The sequence below is a fragment of the Eublepharis macularius genome, chromosome 12 (assembly GCF_028583425.1).
Source record: "Eublepharis macularius isolate TG4126 chromosome 12, MPM_Emac_v1.0, whole genome shotgun sequence".
NCBI classification, from domain to species: Eukaryota; Metazoa; Chordata; class Lepidosauria; order Squamata; family Eublepharidae; genus Eublepharis; species Eublepharis macularius.
In genome coordinates, this window is record NC_072801.1 from 9,983,176 (window position 1) to 10,010,148 (window position 26,973).

At 46.6% G+C, this 26,973-nt stretch overlaps 1 protein-coding gene across 1 annotated transcript; it reads right to left on the reverse strand.

The window, feature by feature from the left end:
• Positions 1 to 26,925, reverse strand: MSS51 (MSS51 mitochondrial translational activator). Its single transcript, XM_054992309.1, has 7 exons — positions 26,878 to 26,925; positions 20,247 to 20,447; positions 19,420 to 19,575; positions 18,404 to 18,528; positions 17,626 to 18,189; positions 1,769 to 1,862; positions 1 to 586 (listed from the first exon to the last, which is right to left on the reverse strand). Exons 2-7 carry the CDS (start codon positions 20,432 to 20,434, stop codon positions 358 to 360), a joined length of 1,356 nt encoding a protein of 451 aa, XP_054848284.1. The 5' UTR covers positions 20,435 to 20,447; positions 26,878 to 26,925; the 3' UTR covers positions 1 to 357.
• Between the last annotated feature and the right edge of the window lie 48 nt (positions 26,926 to 26,973).

Below are 26,973 nucleotides of genomic sequence, written 5' to 3' on the forward strand. Positions count from 1 at the left end.
CCTAATTAAACCAAATGTTTATTTGCATAAAAGACATGTGCAAGTGTAATTCAATCAACAGTGAATGAGAATTAGGTCAACTATACTGAGTACAAGCGAGGGAAATAAGAGGCTGATTAGAGGAGTCTTCAGAGGGAGTCACAATACCAGGTGAGCCAAGAATCGAGGATACGGGTATTTTGTTCTGCTCGGCTTCTGAGAATTTGCCATTTGCTCTGCCCTATCATACTGAGGGAAATACTGGGGACACCAGCTCATCAGCTTGATAGGGCAGAGCAAAGGGGCAAAACTCAAACCCTGGCCCCGTGCCTCTGAATTTGTTGAACGTGCGTGGTAAAATAACATGCATCCTCATTTCTAAGCATCCTCACTCTTGTCCCCTTCGAGCTCTCCCACATCTGGCTCGTCTGGAGAGTCAGATAATCCACAGAATGTGAAATAGTGGGAGTTGCAGTAGACCGGTGACTTGTTGGGATTTGAATAGGCCTGCTCTGGTTTGAGGGAGGCAAAGGGATTGGCTCCACATCCTGTGATTCGCATCTCCAGCTCCATCGATATCTTCAAGGAATATTTCAGCTCTTGCTCACTGTCGGGAGAGGAAGAGAGGAGCAACTTTCAGATCTGGCAAAAATAAAACACAAAGGACCGCCTCCCTAGCAATGTGTGCTGCCTTTCTCTGAAGAGATCATCGGAGGTTGTTCTCTGGGAACCCAAAATTGTTTTAAATGGGTTTTTGAATTCTATCCTTGTATTTTTAGGTTATTTATGAGCTCTGAGCACTTTTTTAAAGTGGAAAAGAGGCGTGTAGTTTGTATAGAGGAAATCGATAGACATAATAGAAGGTCCCTGCTCTCTGTTTTGAGAGAGGCCTGCGCAGCATTGTGACCTGACTAGTCTTAAGACCCGGTTCACACATGCAGGAGAAGGAAGCAATGGAACAGACTGAGATGCTTCAGGCTGCAGACCAAGGTGGATTCTGCTGTAGCATAGCGGTGAAGAGGTTCAGCTGCAAATCAGCACTCTACTGGTTCAAATCCCACTACCGCCATGAGCTCAGTTGGTAGCCTTGGGGAAGCCCCTCCTCTCAGCCCCAGCTCCCCAGCTGCATTGTGGGGATAATAATAACACTAACTTCTTCACTTCTCTTGGGTGGAGCACTAATCTGTCTAGAAGAGCAGTATATAAGCGCTGTTATTATTATTATTCCATGTGGTAATGCCTTGAGGTGTCCTGTGCTTGTGGATCAACATGGGATTGCAGCTGCTGATCTGTCAATTTTGGGACATTGGTGGGAAGTTAAAACCTGTCAATTTCAGCAAGCTCTGGACTGTATATATCCTTAGTTTTGCTGCTACATATTGAATTATTGGGGGGGGGGTGTTTTTAATACATTTTGGAAGCTTCATATTGCTCCTGGCATTGAAAATTTGTTGAAAAGTGGATGCATTTGTCAAAAGATGTGAGCTACACAATTAGAACTCAGTTTACAAAACTGAAGGCTAGTTATGTGGAATGGGCCCTGACCTGGATAGCCCAGAAGAGCCTGGTCTCGTCAGATCTCAGAAGCTAAGCAGGGTTGACCTTGGTTAGTAATTGGATGGGAGACCTCCAACAAAGACCAGGGTTGCAGAGGCAGGAAATGGCAAACCACCTCTGTTAGTCTCTTGCCATGAAAACCCCACCAGGGGTCGCCATAAGTCAGCTATGGCTTGAGGGCACTCTCCACCACCATGTGGAATGGACCAACATGTGAAAGACAGTCTTTTACCTGTAAACAGTAAAAAGCGAAGGGATCTTATAGTCTCTGAGCAGCAGCAGAGTTGGGAGCCAACTTTCCATCAGATCGGAGCAGGCATGGAAACCTACAGTGAGTGAAAAGAGATGATGGTCTGCCTGTGTATGATGCTGAGCACCCCCTCTCCCTCAGGCATCCAGTGGGTCAAGAAAAAGGCCTAGTTGGGTTAAGTTTTGCCTTGGAAGGATGACATGAATGGCTTTTGTAATTGTGCCCAAGTTGGGATGGCAGCTTGCAGTTTGGAAGCCGTCCTGCCTGAAGATTAAATGGTGGTTGTAGAGACAGTAGCTAGCACAGATAGCTGTAAAAGAGGATATTCCCCACCAGTGGAGGTTAGATCTATCAATGTCTGCTAGCCATAATTAACAGAAACAAAGAAATGGAAACATAGTGCTGGAGGGAACCCAAAGGGTCATCTTAGTCCAGTCCCCTGCTCAATGCAGGAAATTCACAGCTATCTCCCCCCCCCCGCTTCCGTCTCTCCCCCCCCCCGCTTCCGTCTCTCCCCCCTTGCTCTATGCCCAGAGGAAGGCAAAAAATCTCCAGGATCCCTGGCCAATCTGGCCTGGAGGAAAATTCCTTCCTGATCTTAGTGGTGATTGGCATTACCCTGGGCATATAAAGAAAGGGCCACAAGAGGCTAGCACTGGCTCATCCCTTCATGCACTCCCTCGCCTGATCTGTGTATAATCATATTAAGTCAGAGAATCATCATAGTTGTCAGGTGACCATCCAGCCTCTTTTTAAATACCTTCAAGTGAGGAGAGCCTACCACCTCCCGAGGAAGTCTGTTCCCGAGGAACCGCTGTCAGGAAGTTCTTCCTAATGTTTAGCCCAAAACACTTTTGCTTTTTTTTTAACCTTTTGTTTCTGGTCCAACACTCCGGGGCAACAGAAAACTACTACATCCTTTATGTAACAGACCTTCAAATACTTGTCACCTCTGTGTTGCCTCCTCTCCAGGCTAACCATATTCAGCTCCTTCAACCTTTCCTCATAAGACTTAGTCTCCAGACCCCTCACCATCTTTGTTGCCCTCCTTTGGACGTGTTCCAGCTTGTCAACATCCTTAAACTCTGGTGCCCCAGAAGTGCACAGGACTCCAAGTGAGGTCTAACCAGAGCAGAGTGAAGCGATACCATCACTTCATGTGATCTGGACACGACTGTTGATACAGCCTAAAACTGCATTTGCCTTTTTGCTACCGCATCACACTGCTGACTCATGTTCAGTGTATGATCTACTAAGACCCCTAGATCCTTTTCACGTCTACTACTGCCAAGACAAGTCTCCATCCTAGAAGTATGCCTTTGATTTTTCCTATGTAAATACAGAACTTTACATTTATCTCTGTTGAAATTCATTTTGTTAGTTTAAGCCCAGTTTTCCAGCCTGCCAAGATCACCTTGAATCTTGCTTCTATCTTCTACTGTGTTTGCAACCTCTCCCAATTTAGTATCATCTGTAAATCTAATGAGCATCCCCTCTACTACTTCATCCAGGTCATTTGTAAAGATGTTGAACAATACAGGGCCCCGGAGAGATCCCTGGGGCAGTCCACTTGTCACTCCTCTCCAAGAGGGTGAGGTACCATTTACAAGCATTCTTTGGGGGCAATCTGTCAACCAGTTACAAATTCACATAACAGTAATAGGATCTGAACCACGTTGTCCCAGCTTGGCAACCAAAATATCATGTGGAACCTTATCAAAACCCTTACTGAAATCAAAATAAACTATGTCCACAGCATTCCTTGATCCATCAAAGTAGTAACTCTCTCAAAAAAGGAGATAAGGTTAGTCTGACATAACTTGTTCTTGAGGAACCCATGCTGGCTCATCGTAATCACGGCTGTCTTTTCTAAATGTTCAAGGACTGACTCTTTCATGATTTGTTCCAGGGCCTTTCCAGGTAAGGACATCGAGTTGATAGGCTGATAGTTACCTGGCTCCGTCTTTTCTCCCTTCTCGAAGATGGGGGCAACATTTGCCTGCCTCCAGACAAGGAGAAACATCCAGCGGCAGCGGCAGACCTCTGAAGGCCAGTGCTCAAAGGCAACATCAGCGGAAGGCATCTATTCCCTGTTTGTTGTCCCTGCAGGGCAACTGGTTGAAACCAGATGCTGGTTTGGATGGATTAGTTGTCTTGATCCAACAGGCACCTTTTATATTCAGATTGGCAGCTGGTCTCTGTCTCCCTCTGTAGCAAGTCACTTGAAGTCACCGTATTAACCCAAGCCAAATTGTGGACCCTTCTAGCTTGCTGTTTTCTGAGAAGTAACCAAACGAGAAAGGTCTTTCCTATGACCACCAACCTGAGTTCTTTGAAACAGGGACCTTTCTCGTTGGTGTTCAGCCACTGAGCCATGACCCCTCCTCAGCAAGTGAGAAGATAAAACTGCTATATAGTCAGATCATTGGCTGGTCTTCATTCAGTATCGTCTCCTCTGATTGGGAGCAGCTGTTCCAAGGTTTCAGGCAGACATCTTTCATGTTACCTGCTACCTAATCCCTCAACTGGAGATACTGAGAATTGAACCTGAAACCTGCATGCAAATCATATATGCTGTAGAAGCAGAGAAGACAGAAAACAGAATAAAAATACTTTCTTAAAAATGAGTAATGTAGAAAATCTTTTAAGTAGCAAGAACTATTTTTAAAAAGAAATTCACAGTAAAGCCTTTGTAAACCATGGGGTTCTCTCACAGCGCCGGAAAGATACCAGATCAGGCCCTAGGTGAGTCTCCTGAGGAAGTACATTCTAAAACGGTGCCATGTGAGGAAGCCATGCTCCTTGTAAGAAGACAAAGGTCATTCCGGTATCCCAAGTCATTTAGGGCTTTAAAAGTAAGATGGATGTGCTCTGACGTGCAGAAGCTCAACAAGAATTCAGATCTTCCGTGGCCCTGCTGCTCAAGATGCTTTACCTGGAGATGCCAGAGTATGAAACTGGAACTCTACCGCTGAACTAACATCTTTCTCCTTGAAGAAAATGGATGGTAGACTAGGATCTAGGAGACCCAAGTCTGAATCTCTGCTCTGCCATGAAAATCTGCTAGGTGACTTTGGGGCAGTCACACACTCTCAGCCTAACCTACCCCAGAGGATTGTTGCAAGGATAAAAAGGAGAGGAGTATGACCAGGGCTGCTTTGTGTCCCCATTGGGGAAGAAGGCAGGGTGTAAAGGGAGTAAAAGAATAAAATGAAACAGTACCACACACCAAGTTTTACCACTGCATGTGCTTGCTTGCAGATCCTGGGAAGAAAACAAAAAAGAAGAGAACCCCTGCAAGAAATGCTTCGTAGGGAATACAAGTTTCACTCCAGCAACACTTAAAGAGCAATTAAAGAGTTACAATTTTTAATTGTGCATCTGTAAGTGTTTATATAAGGTGCAAGTTCATCCACAATCAACATCCTATTACAAGTCATAACATCCAGTAACAATGTAAATACATAACATCTGTTTCTGACTTCCATTTCCAACAGAAAGGCTCCAGTCTAATAATTAACATAAGTCCACGTAAGGTTCAAGTTTTCTTCTAATGTGTTGTTTATATTTTGCAGCTAGCCAAAGACTGCTATGGCCATGTGATTCATAGTAGCTGTGCAATTCAGCAAGGAGCCTGGCTTGATCCTTTTTTCGTGATCTTTCTCAAGAATGCCACAGGCTTTGCTTCATAATACGTAACGCCTTTCTTTCATCTTCTAAACAGGAACCAACATTTTAATGACCGAATTGATCATTAATATTAGGTCTTCTTTTTCGTTATCTATAATTGTCGTGACACTCCTTCGTTTTGTACTCTTCGTCCTGGGAAGAAGGAAAAGGCTCAGAGGACCCTTGAAACCCACATGCCTTTGTAAAGACCAGTATCTCGCCCTGATGGGGAAAATATTCATTTGAGCATCCCTCCTTCTTGCAGGCATGCAGTTTTATCAGAATGCTCCATGCCTTGCGTGGCCAAGGTATTTTCCTCCCCTCTTCAAAAGCAAGGAGGCGCTTCTGTTGATTCCAGTGATAAACCACACCTCAGGCCATGAAGTGCTAGGAAGTTTTCCAGTAGAGAGAGGGAGGGAGAGTGGTGTGGAAGGCATTTGCGCAGCTGTTGAAGAAGGATGTCGAACTCACTCGCGTGTCATCAGCTAGGAAAACACTGCAGACATGAATAGTACTGAGCTCCGACCATTTGGGGATGGGGGAGTAGAGCAGAGGAGGGAAATTCAGTCCCAGTTTACAACATCCTCTGGCACTTTGTACGCTCCTCTGGCACTTTGAACACTCCTACTGTTGCCAAGGCATCTGCCTGAGGGACAAAGGGACGGGGGCACCTTGCACTGCAGAATAATGTCAGCATCCATCACTGAGGAAACGATTCAAATGACCTTTCAAGTTTCAGTGGGGAAAATACATATTGCTAACAAAGAAAAAATGCTCCTTGTTTTGATAGGCGGGGGGGGCAATGCCAATTGGGGTGCTCTGCCTTCTAGCTTGAAATGTACGAAAGTGGGAATGGCAGGCTCGTTCGAGGAGACTCAAGGTGGCTCAAGCACATATAAATCAGAGGGGGGGTGTCCCCTGAGATGCCCACACATGCACCCTGGCTGCTGTCCAGTCAAGTTTCTTCTAATCTGCGTGACCACGTCTCTTCATCTGCATAGACCCGGCCAGCACTGATTCTTGGTCACACTTGAGAGTGACAGTGTTGTGAACTGGGTTTTATACAGATAGATACTTGTGTTATCGTGAAGCTCAACCAGACATCTTTTGCCATGATACCTTTGTGGGTCCCGAACAGAGCACCAGGGCTGGGCAGACTGCCCATATCCACCCAAAGGCGAAGAACCCAATGCAGAGATCTCCAGATGTTCCCATTGCAAGGTTCACTTTTCAGGTAAAAGTGACATTTCCAACTTGGCAATGTGGGGGTCAGGGAAAGGGGGCTGGGAAAATCAGGACGAGGGCCTGGTTTAAATGGTAAATTATTCTGTGATGAAAGAGATGTGAATCGAGCGGGGGGGGGGGGGCTGTTAACCTTGCTTCACCATATTCTCCCTCTGAGTCAGTCTTGAACAAGCCCACAAAGTTGTTCGTTTTTTTAATTTCAATTTTTATTAAAAGTTTATAAACATCAACAATCAAAAGCAATGAATACAAAAAGTAATAAAACAGATAGCAGTTTTGTTCACAAGTAATACTAAGCAATTAGATATCCAGAGTTAACATACTATCAGTTAAAAAAGAAATCGTAAAGTAAAACACACTATAAATCCACATACAAGTCTTATGTATTGAGAAGGTTTTGGTACAGGCGATTTGGAGGATGTATTTCTGTCCTACCTACATAATCCAAGAAAGGCCACCATTTTCTGTAAAAAAGCGATGAAGATGTAGGGTTAATATGTTGATGCAGTGTATCTGTTATTTTTTAAATAAGTTGAAGCCCTCAAAGTTTGAAGCGATGTAAGCTTCTGACTGTGGATCTAACTAATTAGTCATCTTAGGGGAGCCCATTGCAAACAGATGAGTTCTAACCATCCCGGCCATGGGATGCTGAGTTTGGTGAACTTGGAGCTGCTTCACATATTCAGTTCACTGATTTTTCACTGAGCACAAGGAAACTGTCAGTAGGTTGCCAAAGCACGTGTGTGAGTTGCCAATTCATGGGTTTAGAAAATATCTGATTTATCAGCCAAGTGAGGGTCGAACTTCAGTCAGGAGGTGGAGTTGGGTAGGGGTGGGGTCTGGGTTAAAGCCTGGTAGTTTTTATTGGCTCAGAGGAACATGATGTTGTTGGAGCTCAGTTGTCGTTCCCGGGGAACTCCAGCCTCCACTTCGGGTTTAGCAACCCTAGGGGTTGCTAAAGCCCTTGGTTAGCTTAACCTACCCTGGAATCACAATGTCAGGTCTTGCCAGATAAGTCCCCATGCACTTCACTCCAGACGCTTAAGTGCAAAAGTTAAAGTTGCTTTATCAGTATCAAGATGCTCAGACAGGGTGTGGCGGCACAGGCGCCTGCTCTCAGTCTGGGCAACTGAGCTGCCACCGTTGGCCTGCAAGCCCCGCTATCCACCTCCCACCGTCCCTGGTGGGCGTAGCTCACTCTCTCCGTCACTGCCACCACTCACTGGTTGGTACACTGCCTAAGGGACAGTGAGATCCCTCCGGCTGAATTCCTTCCTGGGAAGTGAATTACCCGATCTTCGACTGGGCCCTGGAGAATTGGCAACCCCCCAGTCCTATACAGCCTCCCTTGGTCCTATACGATTTGATCAGTAGTATTTTCAGAAGGCTCTCTTTCCTGCTCTAAAGCAGCCTGTCGAAGGGATTCCAGGCTAGGATCCTTCTGAGTCTCCTCCTTGAACTCTCCTGGATCTCCTAAACTGCCTGTAAATTGTTCCCTGCTGACTCCTTCTACAAGGTTGTCGTCTTGTGGCTCCTGTATGAGCCTTTCTTCTCCCATTATCTCATCATCTAGTGCTTCAGGGGGGTCCAATAGAAGACTTTCAGTTTTTGATGCCTCACCTTCCTCCCCCTGGAGCTGGTTACAGCTAACCCCTTTTTTCTGGATCAGGGATGGGTTGGTCCTTCCCCTCTAAGGTTATCTGGCCTACGCCTTCAGGCTTCCCCCCAGGGTTACCCGACTCACTTTCCCCATGGGTCTCTTTGCTCCCTGGAACTGGAGCCAGCTGTTTTTCACCCTTTAGGGTCTGGCTGCAGGTCACGACGTTTATGGAAAATTGGCCTGCCAGAAGGTCCCTGCCTAGCAGTACTGGGTAAGGTTGGTCTGTCTTCACCCCCATCGCTATGTGATAAACCTTTTCCCTCCGTTCCAGGGGCACCTTTACCACCGGTACCATCTGAGATCCTCCACAAGCCCCCCACGAACTTAAAAACCTTGTTTGGTAGTACATCGGCATCAGATACAAGGTCAGACCTTATAAGTGAGATGGATGAACCCGTATCAGCATACCCTAGAACCAATTGGTCTTTTACCCTCACTGATTCTACAAAATCAGCCCAATCATCAAGGGCCTTCATTGTGGCAAAGAGACATTCATGTTGGATTAACACCACCTTCCCTTCTTTCACCCTTTAGACAGCTGGCACCGTAGGAATGGGGTTGGGAGATGCTGTTTGCAATTTAGGGCAAGTAATTTTTTATATGCCCTGGGTCCCCACATTGATAACATGTTCGACTAGGGGTTTTGTTTCCCATGGGTATCTCTGGGGTTTTCTTAGGGCCCACTGGGGTAAGAACTTCCTTTCTCCAAGGAGGAGGGCTTGGTTTTCCACCCCTCTGGCCCCTACCCCTGCCACATTTTTCCACTCCACCCCTTCTCAGTTGGCTACCAGCTGGTCTGCCAGGTCAGTGGCCTCAGCAAGGGTTCTGGGTTCCTTGTCCTTGATCAGGCATTTTAACTCCCTAGGCATCTTGGAGTACAACTGATCAAGGAGCATCAGTTGGGACACTCCTTTCATATCATTTACCTTGGCTTCAGTTAGCCACCTTTCCCACATTTCTCCCAGTTTAGCACCATACTCCATATAAGATTTACACTGCGGTGGGCTTAAGGCTGTAAACTGTTTGCAAAAATAGTTGGGTCCCAACTGGAACTATTTAAACACAGCTGACTTGAAATCCTTGAAGGCAATTCCTCCATCCTGGCTAGGTACACTGTGGCGAACTCCCCCATCAAGATGCTGCAGAGGTAGGCCATGAAGTCTGTTTCTGCCAGACCCCACTGGGTCGCTGCCTTTTCGAAGTTGGACAAAGAGACTGACGGGTCTTCCCCCTCTTTGTAGGGGACAAAATCCTTGGGAGTGACTCTGATCTTGTTGCTCTGACCCACCTGAAGGCGTGACATCTCCAGTTCATGTCTATGCTGCTCCTCCTGTGCCAGAAGATGCCACTTCTCCATCTCCATCTCGGCTTTCTTCATCTCCATCTCTCGTTCCTGTCCCTGTCTGCGAGCTTCTGCCTGTCGCTCAATCTGTAGCAGGTGTATTCTTTCCAATTCTACTGCCTCGGAGGGGCTGGGCTTCTCAGAGGCAGCAGCTTTATGACAAGATGTCAGATGGTACTATAGTTCATCCACCATCAATGCCTTGGACTCTACTCTCCTGCAATTTGTGCTTTTTCAGTGCAAAGTCTAGCAAGGATTTCGTTTTCCATGCTGCCTAGCTAAACTGTCCCTACTCCATAGCTTTGAAAAAGAAACAGAAAGCCCTTTTTGGTCCATTCAGTGTGTTTGTGCCTGCTAGGTGCTCGGGGGCGGGGGGCGCGGTTCAGTCTACCCCCCCCCCACACACACTATTTGGTGCTCGATCCCACCCCTCCCACCAAGTGTGGCAGCACAGGCGCCTGCTCTCACTCCGGGCAACAGTCGCCGCCATTGACCTGCAAGCCCCACTATCCACCTCCCACCGTCCCTGGTGGGCACAGCTCACTCTCTCCGTCGCTACCACCACTCACTGGTTTGTACACCGCCTGACTGAGGAACAGAGAGATCCCTCCGGCTGAATTCCTTGCTGGGAAGTGAATTACCCGATCTTCGGTTGGGCCCTGGAGAATTGGCAACCTCCCACTCCCCAAAGGTCTAGCCTTCTCAGTTTCCCTGGGCTCCCCCCCTTCTTGTAGCGTGCCAAGTGGGGGAGGTTACATAGAGCACAAGGTTCTTTATATTCAAAAAAATATAGTTCAATAACTATATACAGAGCACTATATACAAAGCAGGTGAAGGCACAACACATAGGGGTGGACCCCCCCCCCCCTGTTCAGGACTCATAGGGCAGAAAATGAAACAGAAGAGAACCGCCGTCTGCTTTCCCTACCACACTGTTCCCTTCTCTACCTTAAGGGGGGGGGGTGTCTCAGCAGGGAACGTTCCCTCTTTTTGTTTCCTTTCTGCTGCCTCCCAGGCCCTCCATGTTGGGGCCTAGGCACCCTGGTTCCACCCAGCAGCAGGAGCCTCTCCTACCTCAACCAAGAAGGCGACTGACTTTCCCTCAGGATGGGCTGGGTATATCTATTGAGGCTGCCCCACCCCTTATTTTCTCCCGCACTTTCTTGGCCCAGGGCAGCTGGGAGCTGTAGTCCAGGAAGAAGGGTGTCCCCTACCAAGACTCCTGCAGGCCCCTCCCTGGCCCTACAGCCCATTAACCCTCCTGAGGAAACTTAAAAAAAAACAGATTAACTGCAACCAGCACCCAATTCACCCCTTGTAACCATTTTGTTACACAGGATCATTGGCAGAAGTGACGAAAGGTGGGAAGGCAGTGTTAATTATAGGGGAACGTTCCCGCTCCTGGGAATGGGGAGACCATTAAGGTTTTGGCACAAAGGGTCCAGGGTTGGGGGAGATGGGGAACAGGAGGGAATGAGTTCTCACGTCTCTCAGGGAGGACTGGCTCCAGCTGGCACTCCAAGGCCACATTCTCAAGCGGAAAACGAAAGCAAAACACCTGCAAGATAAGCCACTAGCAGCAAGCAGCAATGAGTAAGATCCCTTTACACATTCTCAGAGGATCAGAGCATCATGCATAGAAGCACCCATGGCGGATATACAAGGGTGTATCCGGGGGGGGGGGGTTTGGGGAAAAAAGGTGGCGGAACTCAGTAGGTTGCCCTCAGAGAACATGGTCACATGGCTGGTGGCCCCACCCCCTGATCTCCAGACAGGGGGGGGTTTAGATGGCCCTCTGCGCCGCTGAGCGGCGCAGAGGGCAATCTAAACCCCCCTCTGCCTGGAGATCAGGGGGTGGGGCCACCAGCCATGTGACCATTTCCAAGAGGTTCCGGAACTCCGTTCCACCGTGTTCCTGCTGAAAAAAAGCCCTGGGTGTATCTGACACACAGCTGGGTCAATGTAATTTACCAGAGGCATGATCTGATTTCCAGTGGTATGTAAGGAATTGGGCAGGTTTGGTACATCTACGTACTGCAAACGCTCAGCTTCGGCACACTGTAGCACATAAACAAGTTATGTGTGATGTGTTAAGCAAGTAACCAATGTCTGTTTGAGGATGGGCATTTAATGGTTCCGTGCAGCTGTCCCTCTCTTAAACAGCTAGTTAACAGTTAGTATGCTAAAGAACTGATTAGCCCTGTCAGTGTCTATCAACTCTTTTGGGCTCAGTCTAATTTCAGCAATGATACCCCCTGTCAGCACTGAACAGCTGAGAGGCAAAGGCATCAGCTCCCTCAAGTTAGCGTCACAGAATATGGTACTAGACAGCAAACTTGGGATTTGTGTGATACCGCTGGAGATGTAGACTGGAGTTGTGAAACCCACAGGTTTCCTCTACTGGCTAAGGTGGAACAGAGTAAAGCTTCTTTCTCAAATGGTAAGGCCTGAGTCACAGGTCTTCCCTGAGCCATTTCCCCGGGCATTTCTTGTGTTGTGGAGTCACAAAGCTTCCATGAGGCTTGGTCATTTTCGCTGGCCTTTTCCCCGCCACCTCATATGCACCACTAGCTGCCTCCTGTGGGGTAAATGGGTGGAAAGTTTCTGATTTCAAGCTCCATTCTTGAGTACGGGAAATAATGTTAATGGTGAGAGCACACCAGAGCATAGTATAGCATAACATCGAATAAATCTCTCATCAGAGGCAAAAACTTCAAAGAAAGAAAGCACATTGCCTTCTTCCAGCAAGTTTGATCCCTACTTGCTACCCTAATTTCAGAAACATTGGCAAAAACAAAATGTTTTCAAACTTAGAAGGGAGGAACAAACCTTCCTTTGCAAAAGAGGGGCCCAGAAAAGTGAGATCAGGACCAAAAAAAAATAGTTTCCCCAGTCTTTGGATCTAGCTGATGAACTATAATCCCGCTTGGCTTGTCTCTGGACAATAAAAACAAGGGAATTGGAGGCGGCATTCCATGGCTTCCATCGGGCTTTAACTACTTTGCTGTTCAAGTTTCATTACTTCCCTGGAGGGTAAATGTTGGCTTGGCACTCTAGTGGAAAGTTTTAATGTCTTTGATCTTGGCTCTGAGCAACTTCAACAAAGATTATTGAAGGCTTCTGCTTCAGACCTGAAACTTGTTTCATTCAGAGCTTTGTACTGGAGAGGAACTGGGATGTTTGGACCAATCCCTGCAAGGGCACCTCCAGACCTGTTGCTCTGAAACAGCTGCCCCCAGCATGGCACTCAGGGATACTGTGGCACCAGCCAATGTGTTTCCTGGTGCCCACTTGACTCTTGAGTCTTAGGATAAAATTCAAAAGGTCTTGAATGTAACAGAAAACAACAGAGAACTTTGTGTCACTCCCTACTGGCTGCTGAGCTTGGCCATAAACACGGGTTTCCTTATGCCTCCAGGCTTGGAAACATCTCTGTGTGGCTATTCAGGCAGCAATCCTTGCCTGGAAACTGAAACCAACCATCATTTCTCCCCCCAAACAAAAAGAGCTGACCCTGGCCAGTTCAGAAGCAGCTGACTCCATCATAGGATGATGCTTTGTTTGGAACCTTCCAACATTTTGTAGAACCTCCTGACATTTGGCGATTGACCCTGTCACCCTTGTGCCAGCCATTTCGTGGCTGGTGCCACCTCCTCCATGGCTATCATTTTTTTGCTAGTACTGACTACCTTTTCTCAAAATTCCACTAAAGACAACAGCCTCAGCAAGGTTGGGGATTTCTTGATCTAAAAACAGCATGCTTGTTTTCACCCTCAGCAACAGTTCTTGTCAGTCCACAAAGAGAAGAAAAAGATTTTTTCCCCCCTTGGACTGGAGACAGACAATAGATTGCAAGGGAGAATGATTCTAGCCAGACGCTGCAGCTGCAATGAATTTTTCAGTTTGCTGGCTTCCCTCTCAGACAGATAACGCAGAGTAGCTGGCTTTCTCAGCAGCCATCCTCTACATTCCATTTCCAGTAGCTCACAGACAGATTTAGGGATGGTCTTAAGCAGGGCTTTTTTTCAGCTGGAACATGGTGGGACGGAGTTCCGGCACCTCTTGAAAATGGTCACATGGCTGGTGGCCCCGCCCCCTGATCTCCAGACAGAGGGGAGTTCAGATTGCCCTCCACACCGCTGGCGTGGAGGGCAATCTAAACTCCCCTCTGTCTGGAGATCAGGGGGCAGGGCCACCAGCCATGTGACCATTTTCTCCAAGGGCAACCCACTGAGTTCCACCACCTCTTTTCCCAGAAAAAATGTCCTTGTCTTAAGAGTGTTTTTCCATAAACAGGTTGTTTCAAACTCTCTGTCTCTCTTGCCTCAGCCACCAGGATCTCATTGTTTGGGCCAAAGGACCTTGTTCATGTTGTTCCTGAGAAGGAAGGGAATGGCATGCCAGATTCCTTCTGGAAGGCCAGAGAAAGCAGGGAGAATGCATCGTTGCCCCAAAGATCTATTTGTGGGGTAATGATACAAAGACTTCAGTGCAGAGGCTTGAGGCGAGATTCTGGAATGGAAGTAGGGTTGCCAATCTCTCAGTGGGGCCTGGATTTCTTCTGGCATTACAACGGCAGAGATCAGTTCTCCTGGAGGAAATGGGTGGACTCTGTGGAATCACACCACCAAATTCCACCTTCTCTAGGTTCCGCCTCCAAATTTCCAGGAGTTCCCCAATCAGAGTTGGTAACTCTAATTATGGAAGCTATAGTCTTTCTTCCCTCCCGCCCCCAAAAGAGGAGATTGGTCAATCATCAAGAAAGCAACTATGCCTTTGAGCATGTGGTTTACCCTAACCATTGCATGCCTGGGGCTCTGAACCCTGAGATGAGGAGGTGGGGCATCCAGGTCAGGAATTGTGGCTCTGACTTCCAAGAGCCCAGGTACTCTGAAATTTGGTGTAGCTTGGATAAGACCTTGGAACTCTGTAGCCACAGCTCTCTCTGAGCTTTCTCAGCCCCACCCGCCTCACAGGGTGATTGTTGTGGGGGTAATAATTAACTGCTCTGAGTGGGTGTTAAGTTGTCCTGAAGGGTAGTATATAAATCAAACGTCGTCATTGTTATTGCTGTTTTTGCTATTGTTATTATATCTTCGTTAAGAACCTAACAGCCCTGTAGGATCAGACCATCAACTCCATCAACTCCAGCATCCTGCTCCCACAGGCTAGCCAGATGACCTCAGAAAGCTTACAAGCTGAGAATAAATGCTAGAGCCTTCCTCATAGCAACTGGTATTTGAAGGTAGACTGTGCCTGAATGTGGAGGTTTCATTTTGCCATCCTGTCTGATAGCTATGGAGTCCTTCTCCCTGGATGTTTTAATCTCCTTTTGAAGACATCTGCTGTAGTAGTGGCTATCACTACATCCAGTACCCATTCTGCAGGTCAGTTTGCATTGTGTGAAGAAGTACCTCCTTTGGTCAGTCCTGAAGCTACTACCCTTTCTAATTCTGGTATTATAGGTGAAGGAGAAAACCATTTCTTGCTTCACTTTCTCCATTCCATGCATAATGTTATAAACCTCTGTCATGTCTCTCCCTGATCCCTAATCTATTTGCTAAAGTAAAATTAAGCATGACGGATTCTGCTCACTTAAAGCCATCGTCCAGCAGATCGATCTATGGGCTCAGCTGGCTTTGAGTCTGAAGATGGTTCTCCCTGGGTGGAGGTCTGTGCTGATCTTTCTTGATGATAACCATGCCACCTGCTCCGATCCTCTGGCTAGAGTTACAAGAACCTGGCAGTTCGGGCAAGGAAGGTCAGGTTGCTGCCAGAATGCTGCTCTCTCCTGTCAGCTTCCCTTTCTAAAGCCCCCCAAAGCTCCTTCAGTAACAAGATGCTAAAGGTCTGCCTTCTGAAGGACCAGCCATAGCCACTGGTTCGGGCTGCTGGCTTAGCACAAACAACTGAGAAGCTCTCAGGCACCATTCGTCTGCCGCTTGTTGCAAAGCAGAAGGCAAGTACCGAGTAGCGGCAGCTGGGAGAAGCAGGCTAAAAGGAGGGGGATATCCTTTGCAGTTGCAATACCAAAGAGCAAGAGTCCAGTAGCACCTATAAGACTTACAAAATTTAGTGAGCTGTGACTCACATAAGCTCATACCCTACCACACATTTTGTTAGTCTTATAGGTGCTACTGGACTCTTGCTCTTTTCTATTGATACAGACAGACTACATGGCTGCCCATCTTGATCTAGTTGCAATACTGCATTTCAACATTGGTCAAAAGAGAGATGGGTCCAGCCCAATCCAAGGGGCTCCTGGAGCACCAAAGTTCCTGGGGCACTGGGAGAGGGATACACTCCCCCCCTCTTGCCACTTTGTCCAAGGCAGGTCCCTGAGTTGCTGGCCAAAATGCTGCAGTGCTGTTCGCTCACAGTGTCTCTCTGGCCAAGTACGGCTCACGCATCTCCCCTGCCATTTCTTTGTCAGCACACTGACCTCTTTACAGGTTGGGTTTTTTGACTTGGGGGGAGGGAGCACTTGGGCTTAAAAGGTCGCTGGCCCTTTGCTAGTCCATCTAGTCTGGCCATAATTTGAACCAGGAAATGTTTTATCTGTGCACCAGTGATCCTTGTGGTGAGCCATCCAAGACTGCGGAGCAGCAGAGTTGCCAACCTCTGGGTGGTAGTTGGAGATCTCCCAGAATTACAACTGATCTCCAGATGACAGAGATCAGTTCCCCTGGAGAAAACGGCTGTTTCGGAAAGCCTCCTCAAGTTCTGCTCTCCCCAGGGTCCCCCCCCAAAAATCTCCAGGAATTTTCCAAGCCGGAGCTGGCAGCCCTACTGTGGAGTGGAGTAGGGAAAGACATCTCTCCAGGTTCAAACTGAATCTAGGGAGCTGCTTCCAGGTTAGGCCTTTGTTTGGCCAATAGCCAGCTTCTGGCCTTGCGTGTGTGGCTCCCTAAGGGCTGATCTGAGCCATCTTCTGTCTCTTTTCTCTGCAACCTTGGCCAGTTGCTTCTGGACAGACTCCTCACACAGGCCTATGATTGCCCCTGCTTCTGGTTTGGCCCTCTTGCACGGCAGCAGCCTCTGTGGCTGTCATATATGCCTCCTGCGTATCTGAGCCAGTGTCCTTGGATGCCAGCTGAAACTGGCTTGAGATGTATCCTTCTTGAGAAGCAAAGATAAGTTCATCTTTCTCACTGTCTAGTCTCACACACACACACACCCCTTCTTAACAGTCCTTTTCCCTATATATTCCCTATAACTATAACATTATAACATATATTCCCTATAACTAACATTGCTGGCCCCATATACGTCACTTCTGCGAATTGCACTCTCTAAGTACCTTGTACTGAATGGTTCTGTAATAAAGCTGCTTCAACTGGAACAACTGTGTGTTAACCGTGGAGAACTTGGGGGTTTAACTGCCAGGGAATGACAGTGGCATTATCAGTTAGTGCATTTGGTTGTTAACCAAAACAGTTGGTGGTTTGAGCCCACTCAAGGACAATATTAGTGGGTGAGTGGCTCTGTGATAGACTATATGCTCTACATGCAGAAGGGGTGAAAGACCTCTCCCTGAGACCCTTGAGAGCCACTGCCAGTCAGAGTGGACAACAGCAAGCTTTGATGACCGCCTTAGTGTAAGGTAGCTTTATGTTTGCTGTTTTTTTCTGGGTCTGCTTTCTACCTGCTCCCTTGGCCTTTCCCTGGGATCTTGTCATCTTTCCCAGCATCCTTCTTGAGTTTCCTTAGAATTGTTCTCCCCCATCATGACAGATGAACATCTAAACCCTTGAGCCAAGTCAGGACTGTGGTATGTCTAGCTCAGTGCTGTCTACTCAAAAAAGCAACAATTCTTCAGGGTCTCAAGTAGAAATACAACAGCCATCTTTAGATACTTCTCATAGAACCTGGCATTTTCTGATAGATGAAGGAAAGGTGGGAGGGGTCAATAGACCTACTCACCTGGATGGAAGCCTACAACAAGCTCAGGCCTAGAAGCCAGCTGCGTCTCCACTTGCGATTCCCAGAAATCATGATAAAGGCCCTTGTAGCTGCTGAGGTAGACTCTCTCCCGCGGCCCAAAAGCCACCAACGGAGGTCTCATGATGGGGTTGTCTACCACATCGATGCCTACCATCACCACCTCGATGCCCTGGTGTTTAGGAAACATGTGGGACAGCTCGTCGTAATCTGTTACCCGAGCATTGAGGGTCTCTACGTGGGAAGCCCCAACCACATGCACAACGATCGGCTTCGCATAGGGATCAATCTGAAACATGTGCAGCCCTAGGCCAATGGTGGCTGGCCTAGACTCAAAGTCTGTGGTCACCCGCTTGATGGACTCCGTCAGTTCCACCTCTTCTGGCTTTGGCTTCCCGGCATTGGCCCAGAGGATATTCATGTAGCGCCCGGTCAGTATGGAGCTTAACTTTGCATCCAGATCGTCTTGCATGAGGAACCAGCCTTCCCAGCCTCTTACCTCATGGATGTTTTTCTTCCAGGGTGTTGTGGGGAATGGGATGTCACCTATGGGAAGAATTGCAGAAATATAAAACGTACAGAGTTGAACCCTTTCTTTAAGTACTGTAACTATATCTTGCACGATACAACATGGGTTATGGTAAGACTTATGGAGCATTTATGGAGCACCCGAAGGGGTTCAGCATGCTTCACATGCACTAACCTTTATAACAAAAACTAGGACAATCCCAATACCTCCTTCTTCCAGCTCAAGGCCTACCTGTGAACACAAGCCACTCCATCAGCCGGTCGAGAGCCACCAGCTTCAGCTTCTTACAGAACTTCTTGTGGATGGGCCAGTTGGCCCGTTGACACTCTGAGCCACAATAATAGACATTCTGGCACCTGAGAGTGGAAGGGAGGGCAAAGAGTTACAGCCACCAGATCACACTGGGGTCCACAGCCACAAAAGTGGCCTCTGTCCATTGACATTGCAAGCCCGTACAGAAGTATGCCAGACCAAATCACTGTTGTATTGGCCATGGCTGTCTCCAGAAGTCTGTGTTTTCAAAACCAAGGTGCTGAGCTCAAGAAGAATGATCTGCAGAGTATTTCTTCCCACTTTTGAGGGGGGGACAGCTTGCAGCTAAAGGCCCAACCTTGTGACAGATCCAATCCAATCCTAGCCATTTAATCGTGTCCGATCCTTGGCTACTCTGTAGATCGTATCCCTCCAGGCCTTTCTGTCTCTGACTGGTTCTTTCAATTCCTTCATGTTCAGTCCAGTGTCTTTCATGATGGTATTGGTTACATAAAAGTAGTTCTTAGTTCTTCTAATTGCTTCATCCAAACTCATTCACACAGATCTCTTGTAAGGCTTCAAACACAGTTAACCTCTTTCTCTAGGCTCTATATTTCTCTCACAGAGACCTCCTCAGACAGCACACAGCTAGCCTGTTTTCTTTTCACTCTCAATTCTTCCTCTCTCAGGCGCACACACAGTTTGCCTGCTTCAAATAGAATGAATATATAGTCTCACAGACACACTCAGTTCAGGCTTCCACTCAGGTTGCCTTTCCCTCACAAATACATGAACACACTCAGGCTGCCCTTGATGTGACAGATAGTTAAACAGATTTGAAACTGCTTTTGATTGCAGTGTAGCTATAGCCGCTCCTGGCTAGAGGATTATATTTTCTTTTGGATCTGCAGCAAGCAGCTTCCCTTGTGGCCCTGCTGAAAGCTCTACAGTTTGGGATGGGATTTCCACAGATGCAGCAAAATTATACTGTTTACCTTTTGCACCTCCGCAGGCTTTTAGGATTGGGCAGAGATTCGGGAAGTTTCTTGCACTCAACGCAGAATCTGAATGTATCCTCCATTTTCTGAAACATCTCGAAATATGAATGGATGCCAAAGTCCGCATGCAATTTCTTGCCTTCCATCGCAGACCTGCAAGAAAGCCACCCAAGCAAAAGAGCTGACTGAGAATGGAAGAACAGGGCTCCTCCATCCTGATGCAGGTTAAAATTGTAGAAATCTAAAGAGAGCAGCACTAGTGAGATAGTGAGTTTTACTATCTGTTTTTCCGGAATTAGGGTGTTGCAGTCCATGAAGAACTGGGGAAAGGTAATTATTTCAAAATTCTGACACACACACCCCAACGCTAAATCTCCCCCTTCCAGGATTCTATAACCTCATGGGGGCTTGTACGGGCTAATTTTCCCTAACCCCATCCTCCTTTAACAGACTCTTAATTGCTTTCAACATTTCACTCTTTCTGAAGTTTATTTACTCCTCATCTGGCTGATTTGGGGCTTTACAGGGTGCAGCTGACTGGCCCAAAGTTACCCAATAAGCTCCATGAGAGAGTGAGGATTCAGACCCACATTTCCTGGATCATAGTTCAACAGTGTAACCACTACACATTACTGGCCTGCCAACAGTTCCATTCTACTCCAGCGTGGCCTGACACAGGCGCTACCTGAGAGCCCACTTTCAGACTTCTATTTGGGGGATTGTCTGCCTGGATCCTGACACCTCAGGCAAGGCTTGTTAACAGACATGAGCTCTCAGCATCCCTTCAGGTTGGGAGCACAGCTGGGTTTACCATTGTGGCTCACCTGTATTCGTCGTAGCTCTTCATGTTGAGCTTTTGAAGGATGACCTGGGACAGGCCTGGGACATTGCTGTCCATAGCCAGGAATCCCAGGGAATCCATATTGGGCCCTTTAACAACAGGAGCCTCCACGGGATCATTTCTGGAGCAGCTTTGAACTTTTGAAGGAGTATTTTTCTTCCGGTGAGCCATCTTGCTGGGGAAGCTAGAACCAGATTGGAAACAAGTGAATGCCCTACCAGTCAATAAAAAAAACGTTTTGTACATATCAACTTAATCTCATGGGACAGGTGGAGCACTAGTCTATATCGTATTATGCTTGTGGCACTGAAGCCTCTGATTCTGATTGGTTGAGCTGATATGTTATGGAATGCCGACAAACATTTCGGCCTCCTGGGGAACAGCAGCAGCAATGAAATCTTTATATTCCATCTTCAGTGGAATGGAAGGGATGTTTGTCTTGGATTCAGCTCTGCAGAGATTCTATAAAAGGAAGAGTTTGGAATGGTATTTGTAGGTGTTAGCTGGGTAGTTATGAAAAGGCAGAGAGCAAGCAGGGAGTTTCTAACTAGAGTTTGCTAAAACCTGGGTGCAGCCTTGGTACCTGTTCACTCAATGTGTAACTAATGTTTGGATCTCTCTGTCACATACTGATGCCTGTTAGTTTAAACTGACTTTAAAAGCGGATTGAATGAATTCATGGAGGAGAAATCCATCAACTGCTATTAGGCACAGTGACTAAATGGAGCCTCCATGTTTAGGAGCAGTATACCTCTGAGTGCCAGGAGAGGGGCGCAAGAGCAGAGGGATGCTTCAGCTTTTCTCTACTGCTGGTAGGCTTTCGAGGAATATTTGTGTGACCACCTTTCAAAACAGGTTGCTGGGCTACGTGCACCATCGACTTGATCCAGGAAGGCTGATCTTACATTGTTACAGATCTGTGGAGATCTTCTGCCTGCATTTTGGCATGCGCATTTTGCTTCCACTCATGGTCTGAGTGTATATTTTCAAATCTTAAAGACATAACTATCCAAAGTGTATCCCACCACCACCCAAAGAAAAGGAAATTAAACCCTATAGCACCACTCTCGGAATTTCTTGTTGCTCGGGGAAGCAAGGTGTGCACTTGATACATACCTGGAATTCTTGAAGGCGCCCCCAGATGAAGTCAACAAGCTAGGGGGAATGCGGGATGGGGTGGACAGAGCATTCTCTAACAAGCAGGCACATCTTTCCGTGGCTTGCAGAAGACAGATAGGAAGGTTGTTGATTCATAGTTGGAACTGACAAAAAGCTGATTGGAACGTACCACACAGAGCCAATGCAAATGTAGAAATGGATGTGGTACAGCCTTTCCCAGACTGTATCAGTTCACAGTGAGGTGAATCAGTTCACAAAGAGGGAATCCTGGCCTCGGAAAGGTAGCCTAGCAGGGTTCTAGACGTTCCTTGCTGCCGTGCTAGCCTTGTAGGGCAGTGCAAGTATTCCGTTTCCATCAGCAAAGGGAGAAACTCCCTTTCAATTTTCTATTGTGTTGCCTTTAATTCAAGGGGTTTGTATCACTTTCCCTTGTTAGTTGCCCTGAGCATACCAGGAGGGAAGCAGGATGTCAATCAGATAGAAAAGATGCATTTATTGGTGGTGAGGCACCCATATTCTGGAGCGGTGTCATCCCAGTACAGCTTCTTCTGGAGGCACAATTTGGCTCTAAATCTTGGTAGCACTGATTCACCTTTGGTATTGAAAGAACTCCCCCAAGTCTTACAACCCGCTTTCCCTCGGTATTGGAAATCCTTGTAGGGAAAAAAAATCCAGTTTTGTCCCTTTTTTATCTCTCTTATTTGGTCCAGTCTGTATCCGCCCCCCCCTTTTTCTTTTTCATTGGTACAGAATGTTCACCAGGCAAAACAAGCTGCCCAAAAGTTAGCAGCAAAAACATTCTCTGCCAGCTAATGGTCTTGTCCGCTTTCTCCTTTCTCGGCACCTGCTTCCATAAATCATCTGATTATACGATACCCTGGGGTAGGGAATCTGCCTTGGAGCAAGGCACAGCTGGCCCGGAACCAGAAATACCTGCCTGTATTTACAACTGATATACACTTGATAGCAGGCCTTTAATCCAACAGTTTGTCACTCTTTACAAGCAGGCTTGCGGGCATCCACTGCAAACTGCTGCTGATTGGGGCTTCGCTGGAGCCTAAGGGCCAAGCTACAAGTGACAAATGACACTTGAACTGCAAGTGAACAGACTCACATGGATTCCTCCCTGTTCTCTTGCACTCCACTTGCTCACTATGTGATCAAGTGGAGCACAAGTGGAGCACTACATGATCGAGTGGAGCACAAGTGAACAGGGAGGAATACATGCAAGTCTGTTCACTTGCCGTTCAAGTGTCATTCGTCACTTGTAGCTTGGCCCTCAGAACCTGTTTCTAGTCTTACTGTTGAATTCCAGAATGTGCAGCTTAACAAAGGGTATATCGGAGCGTGCACAAAGTGCAGTGTTTTTTTTTTAATTTTAACTTTTATTTAATACAACAGAATAACTACAACAATAACTTGAACAACAAATACAGGGAATGATATAACAATTATACAAAATTATTGATTACAATAAAAGAAAACGAAGAGAGAAAATAAAACATTTCAATCAAATGCTTACTATCGTCAATAAATGTTAAGTATAAGTAGCTTTCACCAAGCGCACAAAGTGCAGTTTTTACAAAGTGAAATAACTCCAGCTTGCAAAAATTCAGTTGGGATTTTGGGGGTTGGCTCCTCTGAAAAGCTGTTAAGGCTAGAACTAGGGATGTGTGAGCTGCTGTCCTAGATGGTGAGCTACAGGTGGGAATGTCCCCTGGTCCATGAAGGGCTTTGGCCACTGGCTGCTCTCATCTGCAAGGGCTACAAAGATCTTCCAGGTCAGATGGCAGCTTCTGAGTAACAGGCATCCACCCTGTCTGACGCCTGACCTGGCTGTCCTCCATGGCTGCCTGCAGTCCAACACTGGAAACGGAGGCAAGGGATGGTCCTTCCCGTCCAGCTTGATCCCTGATACCTCCCTGGAGTCTGGTTTGCAGCTTTTCAATTAAGAAAAAGCACGGCTAAGGAGGATCGGGGTAGACGTTTGCAAAATGATGCATGATGCAGAGAAAATAGATAAGAAGAACCTCTCCTCCCACTCCTATAATTCTAGAATTCATTGCACCTGATGAAGTTAATGGGTGGTAGACAGAGAAAAGGAAGCTCAGCTTCACACTGTATGAGTCTTGTGGAACTCACTGCCTCAGGATAAAGATATGAGCATGAGCAAACACCCAGACTGGCACTGCTAGGCTTTCAAGCCGAATCAGTGTCTCCCCCCCCCCCCCAAGCAAATGGCATGTTCTTGGAGGCATTCTTCCCAGTTACCTCTTGTCAGCTAGCTGGAGAACCTCAGAGGTGAAACTAAAAATGTCAAAGGTGTTTCTTTTTCAGTCAATGGGCTCCATACATAGCTAGCAGCCACCAGCGATCAGCACCCAGGGAAGCAGGCCTTTCCTAGCTGATGTCATTAAGCTCCAACAAAGCCTAGACAAAGGGGCATTTCCTCACTGTGCACAACCACAAAACTATATATAGGGTGCACAGTCATCTGAGCATGATGACAAGATCTTTATCCAAGCGTGTCTTTTGCTTCATTAAAGAGCCAGTGGAATGTCAAGAGGTATGTAATGAGGTCTTTAACATTAGCTCTAAAATTTCCTACAGGAGTATCTGGTTTTCTGTCAATTGAAAGAGAGTAAAAACCTGCAAAGCATCATCAGGGGGCAGGGGGAGTGTATTAATGCACAATCGGTTGCCTGGAATTGAATCAATGTGTTTCTCACAAGGAGAGAGTGAAACTCTCCAGTTAATGCCCACAGGCAGGGAAACTCATGGCAGATCTCAGGGGTAAAAAGCATTTTCAAAAATCCAAGCTTCAGAAGCATCCTAGATCTGGAAGGGTCTCACAAGTCAACTAGTCCAACCTCCTCCTCAGTGCAAAAAGTTCAAACCAGATTGTCCTGGGCAGACGGCCACCCAGGCTCTGCTGGAAGGATGCCCGACGTGGTCTTCTCTTTGGCTTTGCAGTGCTGATGGTTCGCAATGGCTCATTTTTGGCACCCTGCTAGCTAAGCTGATGTTCCTGGCTAATTGTTAAGCAGGTTTGAAGGCCAAATTTAATTTGTGGATTTGATTTCTAAGAAGATAAATTTGGGGAAACTAAACAGAAGGGGGGCAGTATTGAAAAGGTAAATTGTGGAGGTATCAAAACTACAAGTATATGTTTGTAAAAAATGCTAGGTGTTGTAGAGGAAAATGGAAATATGTATTATTTTTCTTTGTTCTTTTTCTTTAATTTTTGTTCTCTTTTTATTTATTTTATTTCTTCCCTTTTATTGAGTTTTTAAACTTATCAATAAAATAAAAAGTATTTTTAAAAGACTGATCTCTGCTCGACCTTGGAAAGCTATTAGGATGCTCTCGAAGAAAGCGTGGTTAAATCGTGTTCGTAGAAGCTGTGAAAAGTGGTCCCAGAATGGTGCTAACTGCCTTGTTGTTTGGCTGCTGGCTGAGGCTTTCTTTGTTAGGCTTAATAGCCCACAGAAAAGGGCCCGTGAGAGATGGTCTCCCCATTAGGTGGGATTAAATGATTTGCACATCAAAGCTTTTTTATTCATTTATACCACAATTTTCTCCCAGTGGGGAGGACCCAAAGTGACTTGCAATATTCTTGCCTCCGCCATTCTATTCTCACAACAACCCTGTGAGGTAGTGTGTGTGACCAGCCTGAGAGTCACCCGGCAAGCTTCCATGGCAGTGGGGATTTGCACCTCGGTCTCCCAGATCCTAGACTAGCACTCTAACTAGTACACCACTCACCAGCTGGCAGAAGACACAAGGGGACAGAGGGTGTATGTGGGTGAGAACTGTTGTTTCTTTACTCAGTTTAGAAGCAAGAAGTTATGAGTTGGCTAGAAGTGAATCACTTTAGGGTGCAAGATCTCTCCCCCACAAGAGCAGATGGGAGAAGCGGGAGCTGGAGAATGAGTTCTGAGCAGTAAGGGGAGAGAATCTTCTTCAACTGCTGTATCCTCCGCAGGTTACACAGGCCTCTGGAGGCAGCCCCCATACCATTTTTATACAATGGCTAGCGTGTAATTGATTGTTCCCGCATTCAGAGAGGAAAGCCAGGTATGTTGGTCCTTGCTGTGCAGGCAGAGAGATGACCAGTTAGGAGAGGTGTCTGCCTGCGGGCTGATCACATGTGCTGCAGACAGAACCAGTGCTCATGAACTGCAAAAATGAGAAGTAGAAACAACCCTTGCAGAAGACTTTGGGAAAGAATGGTGGAGGAGAGCAAAGGTGGTTTGGGATCTGAGATCTGGACCTCTCCAATACAAGATGCAGGGTGAGGGAAGATACTCAAATGTCGGTAACCAAGACGATAAAACAGCCTCTGCCAACTTGGATGAGGTAGCAATGCTATTCCAGTCTTGTTCCTGCCGCCGAGCCAATCGAAGTGATAACATACATTCTCTCCAACATTTCAGGGATGCTGTTGTGTGCTATTTTCTACAAAGGAGCATTCTCCCCTCCACGCACACACTCAAAACACATTGTTTAAAGCCTTTTTTCTCTCTGCCCCATATCAATTTGTCTGTACCTGGCAGCCCTGACCCAGTTTCTGAAACTGGCTGGCTTAGAAAACCGGCCATAACTCTTAACAAATAATAAAAATTTAAATATTCAGTTCCACACCTTGTATCTAAGTTGCAGTTATTCCAAAATATTTCAACAACGTTTCCTCTCTGGAGCATGTGCTTGAAGGGAAGCCATGCTCCGCTCTTTTGAGTCCAAGTGCACTTTAATCCAGTGCTTGCAACCCCTGATCCCTGTAATTAGAAGCTACCCTGGTCATTTGGAATTAGCATATATGTTGTAAATGGATGAAAACCCAATGGTTACAGCTTGTAGTGTAAAGTTTTTCATGGCAGCTTATAAAATTTGCCAGTTAAGGAAGGTATAAAAATACTTGATGAAATGCTGATGTTGTATTTCTTAGTTTTGTGTACTATAAGAATTTTCACCTTTGAAATGCTGTTACATTTTATGCTGGTCTAGGACCATTTTAATAAAGATTAATTGCCGATTGGTCCAATGGATACATCACTTTTCTACATAAATAATAAACACACCCATGCATCTGCCGGAGAGTCAAGATTCATCCTTCGCCTGACCTCAGAGAATGAACTTCTAGAGAACGGGGAGGAAGCACAATGTATATTCCCCAAAGTCAAATTTTTAAAAGGCCTTCCCCAGCTCTTTCCAAAAGGCAAAGTACAAACAGTGATTGTGCTGGAGAAGGGGGCATAAAATAGGAATTGTCCTTGATAAATGGGGGTGACAATTCCTAACAGTGAATTCAGGCCTGTTGTTGATTTACAGAAGCCCGCAGGGAGGTTGTTGGTAGTTGGATATGGAGAACATGCAGAAAGAAAAGAAGAAAATTCTGGCATCCTCAGTCAGTGTTCTGGGAAAGTTCTGAGAAAGTTGAGGCATTCCTGAATAGGACAAATTTAAAGTCCAGGTAGGGAAGAGAGCCAACTCACCTGTTGGTGCCTTTGCTGTCCTCTGTTGTTCGAATGCTCCCAGCTTGCTTTCTGCTTGCTACTGGAGAAATGCTACTAAGAACCTCTCACTCTAAG

Bases quoted from the DNA above. Each gene is read 5' to 3' on its own strand.
- MSS51 (XM_054992309.1), bottom strand. From the start codon at position 20,434: ATGGCTCACCGGAAGAAAAATACTCCTTCAAAAGTTCAAAGCTGCTCC. The intron at 18,529-19,419 runs GTAAACAGTATA...TTCCACTCTCAG, and splicing joins AGCCTGCGGAGGTGCAAAAG to GTGCCAGAATGTCTATTATT. The intron at 18,190-18,403 runs GTAGGCCTTGAG...TTCTTCCCATAG, and splicing joins GGAGTGGCTTGTGTTCACAG to GTGACATCCCATTCCCCACA.